The sequence below is a fragment of the Octopus sinensis genome, unplaced genomic scaffold, assembly GCF_006345805.1.
Source record: "Octopus sinensis unplaced genomic scaffold, ASM634580v1 Contig11185, whole genome shotgun sequence".
Lineage (NCBI taxonomy): Eukaryota > Metazoa > Mollusca > Cephalopoda > Octopoda > Octopodidae > Octopus > Octopus sinensis.
In genome coordinates, this window is record NW_021832280.1 from 14,515 (window position 1) to 35,403 (window position 20,889).

Genomic DNA, 20,889 nt, shown 5'->3' on the forward strand with positions numbered 1-20,889 from the left:
AATATTCTTGGGACACAAGATGCACCAAAGAACCTCAACTTCAACATTCTTGATAGACATTTCAACAGCAAACACAAGACTCAGCAGTTTTAATCAGAATGGTGAGTGGAGAGAAGAAACAATACAACTTCAGCTACATGAATACACCATGGCCACATGTTTAACTTCACTACACCACATCAGTGGCCATGTGAGAGGTCTTTCTGCCACATCCACTATAATACCATGTCTCCCAGTAGACTGGAAGGCCATGGATGGAATATCTTTGATCTGAGTGATAAAAGTAATTTTCCTCATTTACTTATTACTGATTAGAAATAAATCATTAAATATTTTAAATATTTTGTTTGTCTTTTGTTAAATTAAATCTCTTCTCTTTAAAAAAAATCAAAAACTTAAACAAAAATGATAATCATGGTTTTGATTTTTACAGAAATTTGATGAATATCTCCTAAGTAAACAGGAAAGTGAAGAATTTCATTCAAAAGGTAAACAATTTGTTTATTGATATTGAATATTATGGTGTCTTCTCTATTAAACATCACTGATTATTATTATTGTTATATTTAGGAATGGTCATTTTGCCAGTTTAGCCTATAAAAACACACACACTATATATTTGGTGTTACTTTGCTTCAGTGTTATTTATTTTTTACATTAATCTTAATCTTATTTCGGCCAGAGTTCTTTCGTCACACTCCTGTGACCGCATCAGTGGTCCTTTGCTTTCTTCTTTCTTATTTGTGTCTCTCCTTACTAACCATCAGCCATTTTGTATTTCTATTGTATGTCTTCATTTGCGCATGCTTATATCTCTATGTGCGTTTATGTTTATTTAGTGTGTGGGGGGGGATGCCTGTAATATTTGTATCTTCTGTTTATATACGTTCATGTAATTTGTTTTTTTTTTCATTTTGTTCATGTTTACATCACTTATTATTATTATCATTATTATATTATTATTACGTATGCTTGTATGTATGTATGTATAACAACAATACTAGTAATAACAATAATAATAATATTAAAACATTTAAAAAAAATAATAAATTTAAAAAATTTTTTAAATCTTTTAAATTTAAAAAAAACCTATATAGTTATTTATTTCTATTTGTTCATTTATCTGTGTATTTTATTTATTATGTTTTCGGTTTTGTTTATACTGTAACCAGTTTATGGGGATCCTTTTCTGTCATATGTTGTGGTGTGTGCTAGTGTTCCATTCCAGTTTCCTATTCAGGCTAGGTTTATCTTCTGTTATGTGTGTAGCTTCTGTAATTTGTCTGATTGTTGCATCCGTTCTATTTGTGGACAAGATTTTAACCTCTATTGTTGTTGATTGATCCCCTTTTAGTAGAACCCCCTGTACGGATAGATACTGTACTGTGTGTAGATTTAGCCCACAAACAAACTGTAAAGCCAGAAATGTAGTCTATAGTATAAGATGTATAGAGGGACGATGCAGTAACAAGACAACAACATACGTAGGGGAAACAGCACGAAGCATAGGAGAGTGGGTAAATGTACATTTACCAACACACTGAGCAGAAACACAGGAGATCAATCAACAACAATAGAGGTTAAAATCTTGTCCACAAATAGAACAGATGCAACAATCAGACAAATTACAGAAGCTACACACATAACAGAAGATAAACCTAGCCTGAATAGGAAACTGGAATGGAACACTAGCACACACCACAACATATGACAGAAAAGGATCCCCATAAACTGGTTACAGTATAAACAAAACCGAAAACATAATAAATAAAATACACAGATAAATGAACAAATAGAAATAAATAGCTATATAGGTTTTTTTTTAATTTAAAAGATTTAAAAAATTTTTTAATTAAAAATTTTTTTTTTAATGTTTTATTATTATTATTATTATTGTTATTACTAGTATTGTTGTTATACATACATACATACAAGCATACGTAATAATAATAATAATAATGATAATAATAATAAGTGGATGTAAACATGAAAAAAATGAAAAAAAAAAAACCAAATTACATGAACGTATATAAACAGAAGATACAAATATTACAGGCATCCCCCCCCACACACACACTAACTAAACATAGACGCCCAGATTGCACATGCAAATTCACAGATAAGATATGTATTTAAAAATTAATAAATAACCCATGCTAGCATGGAAAGCGGACGTTAAATGAATGATGATGAAATAAATTCATGGATGGATGTTATTTTCACAGCAATGATGCTCTTCTCAGTACATGAGCTGTTCCAGTTAATACAATTTTTTGCACTTCCTGTAGGGATGGTAAGCCTGGTATCATTTTCAAATAGGTTTCAGTACCTTTTTTTATCATTCCTAGAGATCCTACAATCACTGGTACTGTAGTCGCCTTGAGATGCCACATTTTTCAATTTCTATTAGCAGGTCTTTATATTTACTAATCTTGTCAAATTCTTTCGCCGCTATATTGTGATCGCAAGGAATACTCATGTCAATTAATAAACACATCTTTTTTGTCTGATCTTTTATAATAATATCCAGTTTATTAGCTTTTATCGTTTTGTCAATCTGTACGGGGAAGTCCCATAGAATCGACATATTTTCTCCCTCAGTCACAGCTTCAGGATGATGTTTATACCATTTGTCAGCGGTTTTGATTTTATAATACCGACATATTGTCCAATGTAAATACTGGCCGACTCTGTAATGTCTTGCTTTATATTCTACAGGTGCCAAGACTCTACACCCTGAGATTAGGTGGTCTATTGTTTCAATCTCATCATTACAGAATCGGCATTTTGGGTCAGCTCCATTTTTTATCACATTGGCTTGATAGTTCCGGGTTAATAAGCTTTGGTCTTGAGCAGCTAATATGAAACCTTCACTCTCTTCTTTTAGCCCTGAATTTCATAGCCATTGTTGCATCTGTTTCTGGTTGACATCAGCTTGTTTGCTATGGGCCACATACTTGCCATGGAGAGGTTTCTGTTCCCACCTGCTAGCTAATTTTTCATGTACTTTTGTCTTTGCAATTAATCTTATTTTCTTTGCAGCAGCAGTTGGCACATTTCCTGCAACTTGGTCAATCTGGTGGGTATCTAAGAGATCAGTGGCAAATTTTTTGTTCTCGTTGAGAATAGAGTGAAGTTTTTTCGGTCTTTCATGTTTATTACTATTATTATAATTATAATTATTATTATTATTATTATTATTATTATTATTATTATTATTATTATTCAGTAGTATATTTTTTATATCGTGCTTTCACTTCACTACCGAGCGCAGCTCTGTGTGCCTTGGGTATGTGCTGTGAATTGTTGTGATACTCTGATGGTTATTGTATTGAAAGTGTTTTGCATAGGATGTGTGCAGTGCCTAGTAGTGCAATTTTCTGTATGTTATATGTGTTTGTAAGTCCTAGTGTTTTTGTTATGTATTTGTCTGAATATTTTTTTATCATGCCTAATGCACCTACTATGATAGGAATTGTTTCTGCTTTTAGATTCCACATTCTGGTTACCTCTATTTCCAGATCTTTGTATTTTGAAAGTTTCTCCATTTCTTTTAGAGACACGTTGTCATCTGCTGGTATTGATACATCAATTAGAAAACATTTTTTTTCTTCATGATCTCTGACAACTATATCTGGTCTGTTGGCCTTAATTTCTCTATCTGTGTGTATTGGCAAATCCCAGAGTATGGTTGCTTTCTCGTTTTCTGTGACCTTTTCTGACAGGTGCCTATACCATCTTTTTTCTGTTGTTATTCCATAATGTTGGCATAGCTTCCAGTGTATGTAGGTTCCAACTCTGTCATGTCTGTGAATATATTCTTCTCAGCCAGGACTGGGCAGCCAGAGATAATATGATTTATTGTTTCTTGTCCGTCTCCACATATTCTGCAGTTACTTGTTATATTTCTTTTCATTACATGTTTTTGGTAATTTCTGGTGGGGAGGCTTTGGTCTTGTGCTGCAATTAAAAATCCCTCTGTCTCTGCTTTGATTCCTGAGCTTCTCAACCATTGTTGGGATTTTTCTTTGTCTATTTCTTTTGCATTTAGTTTAGTCCAGTATTTGCCATGAAGAGGCTTTTCTTGCCATCGTTTTATCATGGTCCGTTGCTGTTCTAGTTTTAGTTTTGATTTCATTTGCTTTATAGCTTTTGTTGTTTCTTCTTCTTCTTCATATTTGTTAGATGGTATGATTTCTTGTTTGTATTTGTCAGCTTCCTTAAATACTGAGAACAGTTTTTTGTTTTGCTCGTGTTTTTTCCGCTATTTGTATCAGTTTTCCTTGCTTCTGAAGTAGGTATTTTTGCAGTCCTATGGTGGCTATTTTATAATAGTTTTCCAGCTGTATAAGGCCTCTACCACCTCCTATACATTGTATATATAGCCTTTCTATGTCAGATTTTGGGTGATGCATCCTAGTTCCCGTCATTATTTTTCTTGTTTTCCTATCTATTTTGGTCAGTTCATTTAGTGTCCAGTTAACGATATTGTAGCTGTAACTTATAACTAGGATGGCTAAAGTGTTAATACCTGTTATCTTGTTTTTAGCATTGAGCTCTGTTTTCAGTATTGATCTAACTCGTCTATGATATTCTTTTTTTATTTTCTCTTTCATTGTGTATGTTGTATCGTATCTAGCTCATTGATTCCTAAGTATTTGTAAGTTTGGCTTTGGTCTAATTCTTTTATTTCATTTGATTTATCTAGTGTGATGTTGCTACTCTTACCTAGTTTTCCTCTTTTCAGGGTTACTTTGGTGCATTTCTCTAATCAAAATTTCATATCTCTTTCTTTGGTGAATCCATGAACTGTCTTTAGTAGTGTTTCCAGCTGTTTGTCATTTGTAGTGTATAGTTTTAGGTCATCCACATATAAAAGGTGGCTGATTGTTTTGCTGTAACATTTATATCCGCATCCAGTTCTATGTAGCATATCAGATAGAGGTGTCAGTGCCAAGTTGAAAAGGAGTGGAGAGAGAGAGTGTCTCCCTGGAATATACCTCTTCTAATGGGGATGGCTTTGGTTTTCACGAGTCCCTCTTTTGTTTGGAGCTGTAGCACTGTTTGCCATTTATTCACAGTGTGTCCTATGTGTTTTATAATTGTTGGTGCAACTTTGTTAATGGCTAGTGTTTCGAGGATGCATGTGTGGAGAATGCTATCTAACGCCTTTTTGTAGTCGATCCAGGCCATACTGAGGCCTTTCTTCTTTCTGTGTTTGTCTTCAGTTATGGCTTTATTGATCATTAGTTGATCTTTACAGCCATATGAGCCCTTGCGGCATCCTTTCTGCTCTTCTGGGAACAGGTTGTTTTTGTCCAGGTGCTTGTTCAATCTTTGCAATATTACTGCAGTAAATGCTTTGTTATTATTATTATTATTATTATTATTATTGTTGTTATTGTTATTATTATTATTATTGTTATTGTTATTGTTATTATTATTATTATTGTTATTATTATTATTATTATTATTATTGTTATTATTATTATATTATTATTATTGTTATTATTATTATTTTATTATTATTATTGTTGTTATTGTTATTATTTATTATTATTGTTATTGTTATTGTTATTATTATTATTATTGTTATTATTATTATTATTATTATTATTTTTTGTTATTGTTATTATTATTATTTTGTTATTGTTATTATTATTATTATTGTTATTATTATTATTATTATTATTATTGTTATTATTATTATTATTATTATTATTGTTATTATTATTATTATTATTGTTATTGTTATTGTTATTATTATTATTATTATTATGTTTTTGTTATTATTATTGTTATTATATTATTATTATTATATTATTATTGTTATTATTATTGTGTGAGAGAGCAGTGCATGCCATCAAAGTGACACTGGGGTAAAATATACGAAGCCCAATATACCCAACATGACTATCCGTCTGATAAGGGTACACCAGGCACATGCATCACAACCATATGTGCGCAACATGGTGATCTCATATCAAGATAAACATCACATGACCTTGTAGGTGGGGCCCAGTTAGAATTTCCTTCAAGTTGAGCAGCCCATCCCGCTCAAAAGGTCCCTGAATAAGGGTTGTTTAAGGATGTTGAAAGAACCACCCATGTTTCCAGAGGTGAATTATTCAAACCCCAAAGAATCCCTCTGAACACATGTCCATGATGCTCCCCCACTACTTCTGCTCGTGATCAGAGATGCACATATCGTCAGCCACTAAGGGACATGCTCAACTGGTTATGGTCAAACAACTGACAAGCAAATCTGCAGTATTGAGCAGAATATTTGCTGTAGCCCATCTTTTATACCAAGACTAAACAATGTACATGATAACACTTCCAATCAGTTAAGATCAGAAGCTATGAGAGCAGCTGCCTGGTACTGCATCAGGGCATTTAGCAAATCTGTGGTATTGAGCAGAATATTTGCTGTAGCCCATCTTTTATACCAAGACAAAACAATGTACATGATAACACTTCCAATCAGTTAAGATCAGAAGCTATGAGAGCAGCTGCCTGGTACTGCATCAGGGCATTTAGCAAATCTGTGGTATTGAGCAGAATATTTGCTGTAGCCATCTTTTATACCAAGACAAAACAAAGCAAATCTGTGGTATTGAGCAGAATAGCAAATCTGTGGTATTGAGTATTATTATTATTATTATTGTTGTTATTGTTATTATTATTATTATTATTATTATTGTTATTATTATTATATTGTTATTGTTATTATTATTATTATTATTATTGTTATTGTTATATTATTGTGTGAGAGAGCAGTGCATGCCATCAAAGTGACACTGGGGTAAAATATACGAAGCCCAATATACCCAACATGACTATCCGTCTGATAAGGGTACACCAGGCACATGCATCACAACCATATGTGCGCAACATGGTGATCTCATATCAAGATAAACATCACATGACCTTGTAGGTGGGGCCCAGTTAGAATTTCCTTCAAGTTGAGCAGCCCATCCCGCTCAAAAGGTCCCTGAATAAGGGTTGTTAAGGATGTTGAAAGAACCACCCATGTTTCCAGAGGTGAATTATTCAAACCCCAAAGAATCCCTCTGAACACATGTCCATGATGCTCCCCCACTACTTCTGCTCGTGATCAGAGATGCACATATCGTCAGCCACTAAGGGACATGCTCAACTGGTTATGGTCAAACAACTGACAAGCAAATCTGCAGTATTGAGCAGAATATTTGCTGTAGCCCATCTTTTATACCAAGACTAAACAATGTACATGATAACACTTCCAATCAGTTAAGATCAGAAGCTATGAGAGCAGCTGCCTGGTACTGCATCAGGGCATTTAGCAAATCTGTGGTATTGAGCAGAATATTGCTGTAGCCCATCTTTTATACCAAGACAAAACAATGTACATGATAACACTTCCAATCAGTTAAGATCAGAAGCTATGAGAGCAGCTGCCTGGTACTGCATCAGGGCATTTAGCAAATCTGTGGTATTGAGCAGAATATTTGCTGTAGCCATCTTTTATACCAAGACAAAACAAAGCAAATCTGTGGTATTGAGCAGAATAGCAAATCTGTGGTATTGAGTATTATTATTATTATTATTGTTGTTATTGTTATTATTATTATTATTATTATTGTTATTATTATTATTATTGTTATTGTTATTATTATTATTATTGTTATTGTTATTATTATTATTATTATCATTATTATTATATGAAAACCCAGTTTATTTTGCTGGGTATGATGGAAAATGTCAGCTGTCCACAGCCAGCAGACTAAGGTGACACTTGTTTACTGGTCATGCTTCAAGAACCCTACAAAGAATTCTTGCACATCCAAGCAATGTTGATTTTTGTAGGTGTTCTTCCTTCACACTTGTACCGATCTTTTTCAGCCATGTTAGTAGATGAGTGCTGATAATTCCAAGTGCACCAATTACTATTGGTCTTACATCTACTCTCCTCACTAAGCACAGCCTTTATATTCCTTTAAATCATCATAGTTGCCTATTTTCTCTTCTTTCCCATTGATCCGCTTGTCACCGGGGCATGCTATGTTGATACTCACACATGTTCTTTCTTTTTTATTCACCACAACAATGTCTGGTTTCCTATGTCTGGTTAGGTGATTGCACTGGATCATTACATACAGTTTTCATTTTTGGTGACTTCTTCTGGGGTTTGCTCATATCATGTCTCTGCTCTTTGTCGGCCATGATTTCCACAGAGCTTCCAATGGATCATTCATTCTACATTATCATGATGGCATTTGTATTCATGTTGTGCCAATTTCGGGCATTCACTAATGATGTGCCATACTGTTTCACCCCTCTCACCACACATTCTGCATTTGTCGCTATAGGTAGTGTTGTCAATTCTGCATTTCATATAATTGGTCCTTAATGCTTGTTCCTGAGCTGCACATATGAGTGCTTTTATCTCTATCTTCAGGTCATTCCACCTCATCCACAGATACTGGTCTTTTGCATTTGTCTTGGCATTCACATCTCTTGCAAACTCACCACACATTTTTTTCCTTCCATGTTTTTTTGCCTTTTTATTTGTTCATTTCTTGTTTAAATTTTTCTTTAGTTACTCAATTCTCAGTTTTGATGATGCCAGCCTTCAACACTGGCTCCACAGAATTTTTTATATATCACCCTAAGCTGTTTCTCTCTCCTTTGATATCATCCAGGCAACTGATCAAACCTCCCCAACTCTTTCTTCTGGACAAGTACAACCTATTGGCGTCACTCTTAGGGTGGAAGGTTCTGTGTACTGTCAACATTTTTCTGGTCTTGGTATCTTTTTTCTTCACTTCTCTCTCTTTTTTTTTCCATTTTATAATTCCCACTCCATACCGAAGTAATGCTATCACCAACGTATTAACTGCCAGGACTTTATTCCATCCAGTCAATTTTGAGTGCAGCACCAACCTCAGTCTTCAGAAATACTCCATCCTCAGTTGCTCTTTCATTTCCTTTTCCATTATCTCATTGAACTCTAGTACACAAAGATATTTGTGTTCTTCCATTTCAATTTGCTCAAACGAGTCTATATTCAGTAATTCTGTTTCTGTCAGGGAGTGTGCCTTGCATCTTTTTAGGTAGATTACATCATACTCTTGAATCCAAATTCCATTCTAAATTTTTATTATTATTATTATCATTATTATTATTATTGTAAGGTACGATCATCAGCAAATTGGGTGAAATGTTTAGCTGCATTTCATCAGTCTGAGTTGCATCGTTTCAGGGTCTATAAAATGAGAACCAGTTGAAAACTGGAGTCAAAAAAATCAACTTTTGGTGCCTCTTGAAATTGATGGCCCTGTGCCAAAATTTCCAACCGATATGGAATAAAGTAGTTCTTTAAATACAGAGAAGAATGTTTGATTAAAAATTAGAAACAAAACAAAGCAAATAAAGAATTTTGTTTATTTCCAGACACTGCATCGTCAAATGCATCCCTTCCTGGCTCACAACAGGAACCATCCTCTATGACACCCAGAACTAATGAGACATCCAAAGAATATGATGGCATTGAAATAAACCTAATGATTGATTCAATTTCTAATGTATCTGTGAGTAAATAGATTCATGTAACTTATTTATATTTAATTGTTATTTCATTTCCAAATGAGGAATCATTAAAGTTAATTAAAACATTTTCTCAAACTCAAACATTCTATTTCCTTCACATCTGATATCTTGAGTATATCTTTTGCTAACTTTAACAACCTCAAACTTACTACAGCCATTCTGTAGAGCCTTTCTTAACAACAATATCAACTGCAACAATGTATCTCTCTTCTCTCCATGGAATGTTCCTTAGTTGTTTACCATTAATTACTTTTTCAGCTTGATGTCATCGTTAACAGCACCAATAAAAACCTTGAGCTTAACAATGGTTCTATCTCCAAATTTATTCTCCTTGCTGCTGGTCCTGAGATACAAAACGAATGTAACCAGAGATATCCTCAAGGTATTTCTACATCTAAAATAGCCGTCACTAAAGGATATAACCTCAACTGTAAGAATGTATTTCATCTGGTATTACCTCCCTGGGATGAAAATTCCCCTGATTCAGTAAGTATCAATAATATGATATTGATTTATTGAAACAGTTAATGTTTGAAGAGAACCTTATGCATGTTGTGTGAGAATCATAAAGCAAATGTCAGCATCCTGTTTAATATTTGTTCTTCCAAGTTATCATTGGAAGGAAGCAGAAGATATCGATGAACAGGACACTTTTATATATAAATAGAAGGGAAAAAGCCTCATGGCCTAACAGCAGTTATGTGACTGATAAATAAGACTATATTAAAACATATTTCTCTGTTTTACTGTCTGTATTGGTGAGTTTTTCTCTGTCATGGCACGAGCACTAGAGAGGTTGTCATGTCCTCACAACACTAAAGACTCCTCTTGAGTCTGCATTGTCTCTCTTCATTCACCAATCATTTTATACGGTGGATTGGGTCTGTTTTATTGTAGCAGCAACATGAGTGAGGTTGCCTTGTCCCTTGCAGGACTAAAGAGTGATAGGAATGACAGTTGTGTTTAGAAGTGGTAGGAGTGAGAGGAATTGTGAGAGGAGAATATATTTATTACAACTAAATGGTTTCTTCTGTTATAAGAAAATATTTAATAAAATGTTCATTATCAATTGCTAAACACTTATTTTTATAGATTCTGGCAAACTTGACTCAAATAATAACCACTTGTCTGGAAAAGGCTGAGGGATTGGGAGCAAAAAGCCTTGCATTTCCTATATTAGGGGCTGGAACATTGAAGTACCCCATTGAAAACCTACCCAGAACAATGTATGAAGCAGTGAAAAACTACTCAGATCTAAATTCAAGCCAGATCAAAGTTGTAAACTTTGTGGTTTATCCTCAAGACACAGAAATAGCAAAGGTTGGTTGATGTATTTGTTGTTTGTTGTTTTATGTTCAACATCATCATCATTTAACATCCGCTTTCCAAACTGGCATGGGTTGGACGGTTTGATTGAGGGCTGGCAAGCCAGAAGGCTGCACCAGGCTTCATTCCAATCTGGCAAACTTACTAGAGCTGGATGCCCTTCCTAACGCCAAACACTCTGAGAGTGTAGTGGGTGCTTTTCAAATGCCACCAGCACAAGGGCCAGTCAGGTGGTACTGGCAATGATCACACTCGACTGGTTTTTTTTACATGCCATCAGGACAGGACCAGTCAGCTGGCACTGGCATCGACCATGCTCAAATGATGCTTTTTACATGCCACTGGCAGAGGAACCAGTCAGGTGGCACTGGCAAAGATCACGCTTGAACGGTGCTTTTAATGTACCACTGGCAGAGGAGCCAATCAGGAAGTACTGTTATTGGCCGTGACAATGACTTCACTTGTCTCAACAGGTCTTTGCAAGTGCAGTTTATTGGCCAATGATTGAAGGGTACTCTTAAACGGGCTGGTTAAGCTACACTGGCATATGTCATGGTTACAGTCTCACTTGGCTTGCTGAGTCTTCTCAAGCACAGCATATCGCCAAAGGTCTCGGTCACTTATCATTGCCTCGGTATAACCCAATGTTCGAAGGTCGTGCTTCATCACCTCATCCCAGGTCTTCCCTCTACTGCTAGGTTCTCTCTGCTGCTAGGGTGTGACACTTTTTCACACAGCTGTACAGCTGTCCTCATCCATACACAACACATGGCCATACAAGTGCTGTCATCTCTCTTGCACATCACATCTGATGCTTCTTAAGTCCAACTTTTCTCTCGGGGTGCTTACACTCTGTTGTGCATGCACACTGACATTGCACATCCAGCGGAGCATACTGGTTTCATTCCTTGCAAGATTACGCATGTCCTCAGCAGTCATGGCCCATGTTTCACTGCCATGTAGCATTGCTTATTGCACACATATGTCATACAGTCTACTTTTTACTCTGAACGAGAGGCCTTTGGTCACCAGCAGAGGTAAGAGCTCTCTGAACTTTGCCCAGGCTATTCTTATTCTAGCAGCTACACTCTTAGAATATCAACCCCTGCTACTGACTTGGTCACCTAGGTAAGAGAAGCTATCAACTACTTCTAGTTTTTCTCCCTAGGAATGTGACAGAAGCTGTTCTCTGCACATTTTCTGTGTTTATTGCTCCTGAGCATCTGCCACATACAAAAACTATCTTTCCAGTTAGCCTTCCTTTGATATTGCTGCACCTCTTATGCATCCATAGCTTACACTGGGTACATCTTACGGAGTTTCTACCTACACCTTTTCTACAGATCGAGTAGGGCTATCTACCTGAAGGAATTTGCGATTTGTCTGACTTCCTACTTACTAGGACTTTGGTTTTAACTAGGTTGACTCTAAGGCCCTCGATTCTAATCTTTGCTTCCACACCCGAAATTTCTCCTCTAGTTCTGATAGTGACTCAGCAATTAGAGCAAGGTCATCAGCATAGAGGAGCTCCCCTGGGATATCCTCTCCTGAATTCCTCTGTTATTGCCTGGGGACTGTGGTGAATAGGAGGGGGCTGAGCACTGATCCTTGGTGGATCCCTACCCCTATCCAGAATTCATCACTGTACTCATTGTCAACCCTCACCTTACTGACAGCATCCTTTTACATGGCTTGCACAGCTTTCACTAACCATTCATCTATCCCTAGTTTCCACAGTGTGTGAGAGAAAACTGTGATGCTATAGGAGAGAAATGTGTTTGCATGGAAGATGGTGCCCTTGTGTTTATGATTCTGCAAAGAAAGAGGCTTGGAGATGGCATTATGAAAGACTGCTGAATGTGGAGAATGAATTGGGAGGAGGAGAATCTTCCAAAGATTGACCCAATTGAGGGACCCTGTAGATAAAGCAATTAAGGATATGAAGACACTGCAGGGATGCTTAAAATATCGGGTGGTGTGGATTAGGGTCTTGTCACCCACCATCATGTAGTTCATGAAGGAGTCATACCCAATGACTGGTGTTGCAGCACCATATTCAAACTGTCACAAGGGCGAAAGGTGATGCTTTAGATAGAAATAACTACAGAGGTATCAAATTATTGGATCAGGTGATGACAGTTACAGAGAGGGTCATAGTCCAACTAATTAGGGAGAGAGTTAGCCTAGATAAGATGCAGTTTGGTTTTGTGCCAGGCAGAAGCACCACTGATGCTATATTTCTGGTAAGACAGCTGCAGGAGAAATATCTAGCCAAAGATAAACTTCTATACTTGGCTTTCATTGACATGAAAAAAGCCTTTGACAGGTCCCCTGATCCCTTCTCTGGTGGTCAACGTGGAGACTGGGGATTCGTAAGAGTGGTTGTTAAGAGCTGTACAAACCCTGCACAGGGATGCTGTTAGTAAGGTGGGGGTTGGCCACGAGTATAGTGAAGAATTCTGGTTAGAAGTGGTTCACCAGGGATCAGTCATCAGCCGGTCTTGTTCATTATAGTCCTCCAGGCAATAACAGAGAGATTCAAGACAGGCTGCCCTTGGGAGCTCCTCTATGCTGATGACCTTGCTCTAATAGCTGAGTCACTGTCAGAACAGGAGACGAAATTTAAGGTGTGAAAGCAAGGTCTAGAATCAAAGGGGATTAGGGTTAACCTAGCAAAAACGAAAGTCTTAGTAAATAGGAAAGTTGACAAATCACAAACCCCTTCAGGTAGATGATCCTGCTTGATCTGTAGTTAGTTAGTTAGTTGGTTAGTTTTTTGGCTCAAAAAGCAAAAAGCAAGGCCATGTAGGGGGACATGAAGTTATGTACAGGGTGGTGTTCATGTAAAGAGTTTGTAAAGGCCATTTGTGAACCGAGCAGTAGAAAAGGCATGGGTAGAAGCTCCTTACAATGCACCCAGTGTAAGCTATGGACACATAAAAGGTTTAGCAAAATCAAAGGAAGGTTAACCAGGAAAATAGTTTTTGTGTGTGGCCAATGCACAGGGGCAATAAGCACTGAAGATATACAGAAAACATATTCTATCACATGACAAGGGAAAAAACTAGAAGTAGTTGTTAGCTTCTGCTACCTAGGTGGGCAAGGTAGTAGTTGGGGTGGATGCTCAGAGAGTGTTACCACTAGAAAAAGAATAGCCTGGGCAAAGTTCAGGGAGATCCTACCCCTCCTGGCAACTAAAGGCCTCTCGCTCAGGATGAAAGGTAGACTGTATGATGCAAACTGCCATGTTACACGGCAGTAAAACATGGGCCATGACTGCTGAGGATATGCGTAGGCTTGAAAGAAATGAAGCTAGTATGCTCCACTGGATGTGTAATGTCAGTGTGCATACACAACAGAGTGTAAGCACCCTGAGAGAAAAGTTGTGCAGAAGAAGCATCAAATGTGGTGAGCAAGAGAGATGACTGCGCTGGTATGGTCATGGGTTAAGTATGGATGAGGACAGCTGTGTGAGGAAGTGCCACTCCCTACTTGTAGACGGAAGCTATGGAAGAGGTAGACCCAGGAAGACATGAGATGAGGTGGTGAAGCATGAACTTTGAACATTGGGCCTCACTGAGGCAATGGCAAGTGACCTTTGGAGATATGTTGTGCAACTGAGAAGACCTGGCAACTAAAGTGAAATCGTATCCATGGCCGATGCCAGTGTTGCATGTCTGACCCTGTTGAGAGTACACCTGATGCGTCACGCAATATGATGTCCTAGAGAAGGCCTGTTGAGTCAGGTAAAACCAAAAATCACAGCTGTGGCCAGTGCCCCATGACTGGTTTCCATTCCAGTGGCACATAAAATGCATCACCCCAATGTGACTGATACCAGTACCTTCTGACTGGCTCCTGTGCCAGTAGCACATAAAAAGCACTATCTGAACGTGATGGATGCCAGGACCGCTTGACCAGCTTCTGTGCCTGTGGCACGTAAAATGCATCCACATATCACTCTCGGAGTGGTTGGCGTTAGGAAGCGCATCCAGCTGTAGAAACATTGCCAGGTCAGATTGGAGCCTGGTGCAGCCTTCTGGCTCTCCAGCCCTCAGTCAAACCATGCCAGCAGGGAAAGTGGACGTTTAAACAATGATGATCATCATGATCATGATAATCATCATCATACATATACACAAGTGTGTATGTGTGTCTTTGTGGCTGTGTCAGTCCCAGAATACACCACTCAAGAACCCATGTTGGTTTGTTTAAGTCCCCATAACTTAGATGTCTGGCAAATGACATGTTAAAACAAGCATCTGTCTTAAAAGATCAATTAGTTCATGTAAAAATTCTTCAAGGTATTGCTCCAGCAAGGCTGTAGTCTAATGACTGAAACAAGTAACAATGACTGAAACATTCTCCCACCTTTTTTTGAAAGTTTCACGAGACAAAACCCGCCTTTCCATTCTCACCTTCCTTTTCAAGTGGCACTTGTAAAAGTGATGAGCGATTGGCCAGAGAGGTAAGTGTTGTCTCTAATCCTTTTGCTTGAGTCCACCACACACATTCTTTCACCATGGCCACCAGTACGATGAAGATTGCCTTGCCTCCCCAGTTGAGGGAAGGTGGAAGAGCAATTGTCACGATAGACTTAGCTGACAGGTGAACTCGTCCCACATGTGACAGCAGCCGTTCAGTATAAGCCCACAGGTCCAAAACGGTTGGACACTGCACTAGTGTGTGCAGAATGCTTTCATTGCTCTGACCGCATCTTGGGCAAGTTGGCCTGGTGTATCTCGAACCGTGCCTGTAGAGCTTATCCCGAACAGGTTATGCTTCTCAATAGCACTGCCAGGTCAGCAATCTTTGGTGATTGTCCATAGGTCCCAGCCTGAAAGTTGTCCTGAATAGGTGGGTCAGATGTTCCTTGTCGATGCCCAGATTCTGCCTAAAAACGTTGTCGCACCTCTCCTTCACTAATCCTCTATAGAACACCTTTTTTGTAATGAAGTCGCACAGCAGAGTTGCTTTAGAGCAAAGCGACACTTGTGGTGCCATTCGTCTAGCCTCGGTCTCTGTTTGATCCACGACTGTAGTTCGGCCAAGGAGATGAGCTGTGGAAAAGTGTGCCGCACAAACGGCGACCACACCTGTTCACGGTCATCTATGAAGTGCCAGAGATGTCACAGTCTCAGTGCATGTCTACAAATCATCAACCACAGCATGCTTTGCCCTTTATTTAGCAGGTGTTGACAGCAAATGGATCGCCTAACCATTAGAACGCTTCCCTTTCACAGGAAGTGGAAGAATATGCATTCCAGTTTGGTGATGGTAGGGTCGAGACAAGGTACAATGGTCAGACGGTACTCGATGATGGATGTGATGTATGCATTCGCCACCTCCACCTGATCTTTTAGGGATAGCTTCCTCTCAGCCCATTGCTGGGTGAGAGTGGTCACCCTAGTCATTCTTTCACCCCAGTTCTTCTCCATTTGGAGGTCCGGACTGAACCAGACAATGAGCAATTTAATCGGTCCAGTGTCCCATGATGGAGACGCTGTTGGACGGCATGGGCTTGCTTCTCCAGGTGCCAAGCTGCAAACCCACTGACTTTTCCCAGTAAATTTTTGCTCCCGTTACCACTTTGTATTGTTTTAGTGTCTTGCCGACCAGATCGATGTGCTTGTGGCTCGACACTATGATGGTGATGTTGTCCGCATATGCAGACACACTTCTCCTGCATCCCAGCTCTCATGGGATGCCCCTCAGCATCACCAGCTTCCGCAGTAGTGACTCAAGAGCTACGAGAGGGGGCATCCTTGATGAACCAAATGCATGATGTTAAATGGTTTGGATAGATGACCATTTACGCGAACTACCAGGCTGATGCCGCTGTATAAGGCAGTGATCCAATTACAGAAGGTGGGACCAAAACCAGCTGCTTTAAGGACAGCCTCCAAGTAGTGATGATCTACCCTATCGAAGGGTTTTGATTGATCCAAATTGATCAGCGCCCCACCCATGCCAGGATCCTTAACTACCCTGTCTATGATGTAGCGCATCAGATGGAGGTTGTCATGGATACTCCGACCTGGCATGGTGCATATTGCATCTTGTCGACTATTTTCAAATCTGCGTTGAGCAGAGTGATGGGCCTGAAGTAATCTATGTCGTCTCCCTTGTTTGAATCTTTCTTTAGCAGTTTCACTGCTCCTCACTTTACAAAGATGGGGATACTTCCGTTTTGCTGCCAGTTGCAGTAGACTGCTGCCAAGATGCCTTTAAACAAGTCTGGCATATGACAATAAAGTTCGTAGGGCAGACCATCCACGCCTGGTGACTTGTCTCTCGTGCAGCCTGCCATCGCATCCCATATGTCCACGGCTGTGATGGGTCTTTCACAACACTCTGCCTCTCTTGCTGAGACTCGTGGCAGGGCAAGCAGGTAGGCACTAAAGTCCACTCTGCATTCTGACCCACCAGTTGTCCCAAACAGTCAGGCAAAGTGTTGTTGAAAGGCTTCACACATTCATTCAGGCTCGAGTAATTCGCACTCCTGTTCATTTGTAAGTGACCTAATGGTGGCTCTGTTGCCTCGTTGCGCCTCTGCCACTTAGGCCTTTCGGGTGGCTCCAACTCCTTCCTCAGAGCATGCATCCTAGCTCTGGTCAATGTGTTCTTTGTGTTTGGCATTTAGGTGTTGGTCGAGGGCCAACCTCGCTCCCAGTACATTGGACACAATGCCAGTTCTAAGTGCCTCTTCTAAATTCTTAACTAGGTCTCCCTCTATTCTATTTTGGTCTAATGCTAGGGCCTTACTGTACCTAACCGATTCAGCTTTTTAATTGCTTTCTTTAGAGCATACTACCATCTGTTGTTGATAATGGCACCCATCGATGCCCTCTTAACTAATGTGCTAATCTAGTCCCTGTAAGCCTGGCGTGCTGTGAATGACGCAGTCAGCTTCCACTAACCGAGACCTGGCCTATTTGTCTTACCTGAGTCAAGTGTACAAGTTACAAATTTGTAGTCTGTGCAGCTGACTATATGGAAATGTGGACAACCTACACAATTCTTATCTACTGCTTTCTTTATGTCCATACGCTGTAATGAAGAAATAGGGGAAATTCCTGTCCACTGTAGAACTGTTTGTGAAGTTCTTTCTTTTTGAATCTTTTCTCTTTTCCTTTGTCATCTCTCTTATGAATGACCATGACCCTAATTGTTGGACCTCCTCCACCTCCTCCTTCTTGCTTACAATATGAAAATAATAACCTTGTACTCTGCTTTTGTGCTGCAAATATTCTTGGGGACACAAGATGCACCAAAGAACCTCAACTTCAACATTCTTGATAGACATTTCAACAGCAAACACAAGACTCAGCAGTTTTAATCAGAATGGTGAGTGGAGAGAAGAAACAATACAACTTCAGCTACATGAAGACACCATGGCCACATGTTTAACTTCACTAACACCACATCAGTGGCCATGTGAGAGGTCTCTCTGCCACATCCACTATAATACCATGTCTCCCAGTAGACTGGAAGGCCATGGATGGAATATCTTTGATCTGAGTGATAAAAGTAATTTTCCTCATTTACTTATTACTGATTAGAAATAAATCATTAAATATTTTAAATATTTTGTTTGTCTTTTGTTAAATTAAATCTTTTCTGTTTAAAAAATTATTATCATCATCGTTTAACGTCCACTTTACATGCTGTCATGGGTTGGACGATTTGACTGAGGTCTGGCGAACCAGATGGCTGCACCAGGCTCCAATCTGATCTGGTAATGTTTATACAGCCGGATGCTCTTGCTAATGCCAACCACTCTGAGAGTGTTGTGGGTGCTTTTTATGTGCCACCTGCACGAGGGCAAGTCGAGCGATACTGGCATCAGCCACGCTTGAATGGTGCTTTTTACATGCCACCAGCATGGGACAAGTCAGGCGGCACAAGTAATGATTCTACTCGAATGTTTTCTTTTTATGTATCACCGGCACGGGATCAGTTAGACAGTACTGACACTGACCAAGCTTGAATGGAGTTTTTTACAATCCACCAGCACGGGTGCCAATCAGGTGGTACTATCATTGGCCATGACAACGACTTCACTTGTCTCAGCAGGTCTCCTCAAGTGCAGTTTATTGGCTAATGATTGAAGGGTACTCTTAAATGGGCTGGTTATTCTACACTGGCACAGGCCATGGTTATGGTCTCACTTGGCTTACTGAGTTTTCTCAAGCACAGCATATCTCCAAAGGTCTCCGTTGCTCATCATTGCCTCTGTGGGGCCCATTGTTCAAAGGTTATGCTTCACCACCTCATCTCAGGTCTTCCTGGGTCTACATCTTCAACAGGTTCCTTCAACTGCTAGGGTGTGACACTTCTTCACACAGCTCTCCTCAACAATTCGCAACACATGGCCATACCAGTGCTGTCGTCTCTTGCACATCACATCTTATGCTTCTTAAATCCAACTTTTCTCTCAGGGCGCTTACACTCTGTTGTGTATGCACACTGACATTACACATCCATCGGAGCATACTGGCTTCATTTCTTGCAAGCTTATGCATGTCCTCAGCAGTCATGGCTCATGTTTCACTGCCATGTAGCATGGCTGTTCACCCACATGTATCATACAATCTACCTTTCACTCTGAGTGAGAGGCCCTTTGTTACCAGTAGAGATAAGAACTTGCCCAGGTTATTCCTATTCTAGCAGCTATGCCCTCAGAGCATCCACCACTGCTACTAACTTGGTCACCTAGTTAACGAAATGTGACAGAAGCTGTTTTCTGTACATTTTTCAGTGTTTAATGCCCCTGAGCATTTGCCACACACAAAAACTATCTTCCCCATTAACCTTCCTTTGATTTTGCTTTTTCTCTTTTCTTCTCTTTATAAAATGACAAAAAAATTAAACATAAAAATGATTGATTGTTATTTTTTTTTTCACAGCTATTTACTGAATATCTAAATAGAGAGAAAAATGAAGGATTTCATTCAAAAGGTAAACAATTTGTTCATTAATATGAATATCATTGTGCTTTGTCATGTCTGTGTTAAACACTCTGATTATTATCAATTTTATTGTTGTTGTTGTTATTTCCATCATCATCTTTCAGTTCTGTTTCCATTTCTTGCCGAGTGCCTTCCTGACACCTAGGGCAGAGAAACACACAGTATACATCGGTAGGCAATTAAAATATACACGCTAACTCATTCATTTACAAAGTCATATGACAGAGAAAAAGTAAAAAAATACGAAAAGTAAACAAAGAAAATAAAAGGGAAAAAGGAAAGAAAATTCACAGCAACGATGCTCTTCTCAATACGTGTGACCAGTTACCAGTTAAGACAATCTTTAGCACTTCCTGCCTGGATGGTAATCCAGGGATCATTCATAAATAATTTTCAGTTCCTTTTTTGATCATTCCAAGTGCTCCTACAGTCACTGGTATTGTAACCATCTTGAGATGCCACATCTTTTCGATTTCAATCAGCAGATCTTTATATTTTCTGAGTTTATCAAATTGTTTTGCCGAGACATCATAGACACAAAATACACTCACATCAATCAATAAACAGACTTTATTGTTTTGGTCTTTCACAACAATTACTCTGGTTTATTTGCCTTGATGGTCACATCTGTACATACTGGGAAGTCCCAAAGAATCGTTACATTTTCCCCTCTCTAACAGCCTCAGGGTGGTGCTTGTACCATTTGTCAGCACTTTTCATTTTATAATGCCAACACATTATCTGCAATACCTTGATTTATACTATACAGGTGCTAAAACCTTACATCCAGAGAGTAGGTGGTCCACTATTTCTATATCATTGTTGCAGTATCAGCACTTTGGGTCTGCTCCATTTTTCATCACATTGGCTTGACAGTCCCAGGACAATAAGTTCTGATCTTGGGTAGCCAAGATAAAGCCTTCTCTCTCTCTGCCTTTAAGCTCTGAGCTCCCTAGACACTGATGGCTGTGCTTCTGGTATACATCAGCTTGTTTGCTAC

General features: G+C 38.9%; 1 protein-coding gene across 1 annotated transcript in view; it reads left to right on the plus strand.

The window, feature by feature from the left end:
• The first annotated feature begins 406 nt into the window (after positions 1–406).
• The window catches only part of LOC115228864 (protein mono-ADP-ribosyltransferase PARP14-like), a 34,393-nt gene continuing 13,910 nt past the window's right edge, over positions 407–20,889 (plus strand). Inside the window, exons 1-5 of the mRNA XM_036499033.1 lie at positions 407–488; positions 9,436–9,572; positions 9,850–10,077; positions 10,684–10,911; positions 19,827–19,878. Of these exons, the coding sequence (XP_036354926.1) occupies positions 9,489–9,572; positions 9,850–10,077; positions 10,684–10,911; positions 19,827–19,878 (592 nt within the window). The 5' untranslated portion in view covers positions 407–488; positions 9,436–9,488. The remainder of the gene's footprint in view (positions 489–9,435; positions 9,573–9,849; positions 10,078–10,683; positions 10,912–19,826; positions 19,879–20,889) is intronic.